This window comes from Cyprinodon variegatus, unplaced genomic scaffold (assembly GCF_000732505.1).
Source record: "Cyprinodon variegatus isolate N-32 unplaced genomic scaffold, C_variegatus-1.0 Scaffold206, whole genome shotgun sequence".
Lineage (NCBI taxonomy): Eukaryota > Metazoa > Chordata > Actinopteri > Cyprinodontiformes > Cyprinodontidae > Cyprinodon > Cyprinodon variegatus.
Window position 1 is genome coordinate 29,766 of NW_015150659.1, and position 1,399 is coordinate 31,164.

Sequence of the window (1,399 nt, forward strand, 5' to 3'; positions counted from 1 at the left end):
TCTGCCGACTTTGGCCAAGGAACTGGACAAATCTGGCTGGACGATCTGGTATGCTCGGGAAATGAACCTTCTCTAGCCATTTGTGGACACAGTGGATTTGGGATCGAAAACTGTGGACACCACGAAGATGCTAGTGTCATCTGTTCAAGTAAGAATGTGTTGTTTATTTTCATAACTTACAGAAATATTTGTCTTGATTTTTAGCAAAGAACAGAACCTAAGCTCTTCAATAATTAAACAAATTTTCTGATTACTTTAATAACAGGCAGGCAAGGACAGTTTCCTCTCTTTCTCCAGCAGTGAAACCTGACATCGATGAATTGTGATTTATCTGCTTGATGTTTGTGCATAAAATTAATTACTGACTATGCCCAAAAAGGCATGCTCAAAAATCTATACTTCTTGAATTAAACATGAATCTAATTGTGTCGAACAAATTATTAGTATTTCCCCTCCAACGACTACATCTCGTACATTAGAAGGAGATACTGTTTTTAACACATTTCTCATGTCAGGTTCCAGCTGAAACGTGCAACAGACCCACAATAAATGTATCAAATCCTGCTACTGATCACAGTTGTTTCATTAAGTTACATGCAGGATTAACTTGATTTAGGATATCAAGCTTTCTGAAACAACAAAATCCTGGATATGCAGGGATATACCCCAGAAATTATTCTCACAAATCTTTCTCTCTGACATAGGTCACAGAGCTTGTTCAGAAAAACCAAATTTGGACACCCAACTCTGACTGACCTAAGCACGACACATTGTGGAGAGCTATTGGTGGGCTGTGTGTGGGCTGTGTGTGGGCTGTGTGTACATCAACAATCACCAGCTTCTGCTCTCAAAAGCTCATCGATCTTTTCACTGTTAACTGCAGAACTTTGTACCTGCCTAGGGACTTTACTGTTGTTAGTACCACTGCTGTGTATGTGCCTTCCAGCACTAATAGAGGCCATGGGTGTTCTCTATCGGACTCTAAGCTTCAATCTGCAAACACAAAGGGCTTTTTTAATCATTGCTTGAGATTTTAATCAGGCCAATTTGAAGACCGTTCTCCCTCATTTCAAACAACATGTGAATTGTGCAACTCTTGAGCCGGAACACTATAGACATGGTTTACACTAACAGAAATAATGCTTTCAGAGCAGCCCCCCACCCCCACCTTGGCTCTTCCGGCCAGCCATCTATTATACTAACTGCATACAAACCCCTAACCTGACAACAGCCAGATGCATGTCTCGCTCCGCCTAGCTCCACTCACATACATCTGGGAACCCGCTCATTGAAAGGAATTTCCCCAACCGAATTTATGGTCTGTCCAATCAGGACGCAGGGCGGGTGTGTCCTGGAGTGGAGAAGCGACCGTGAGATTCCAACAACAATGGCGGCTCGC

At 42.4% G+C, this 1,399-nt stretch overlaps 1 protein-coding gene across 1 annotated transcript in view; it reads left to right on the plus strand.

Annotated features, from left to right (window-relative positions):
• Nucleotides 1-1,399, plus strand: part of LOC107088088 (deleted in malignant brain tumors 1 protein-like) — a gene marked incomplete at its 5' end in the record, with an annotated part of 34,300 nt that overhangs the window by 19,490 nt on the left and 13,411 nt on the right. Inside the window, one exon of the mRNA XM_015380027.1 lies at nucleotides 2-148. Within this exon, the coding sequence (XP_015235513.1) occupies nucleotides 2-148 (147 nt within the window). The remainder of the gene's footprint in view (nucleotide 1; nucleotides 149-1,399) is intronic.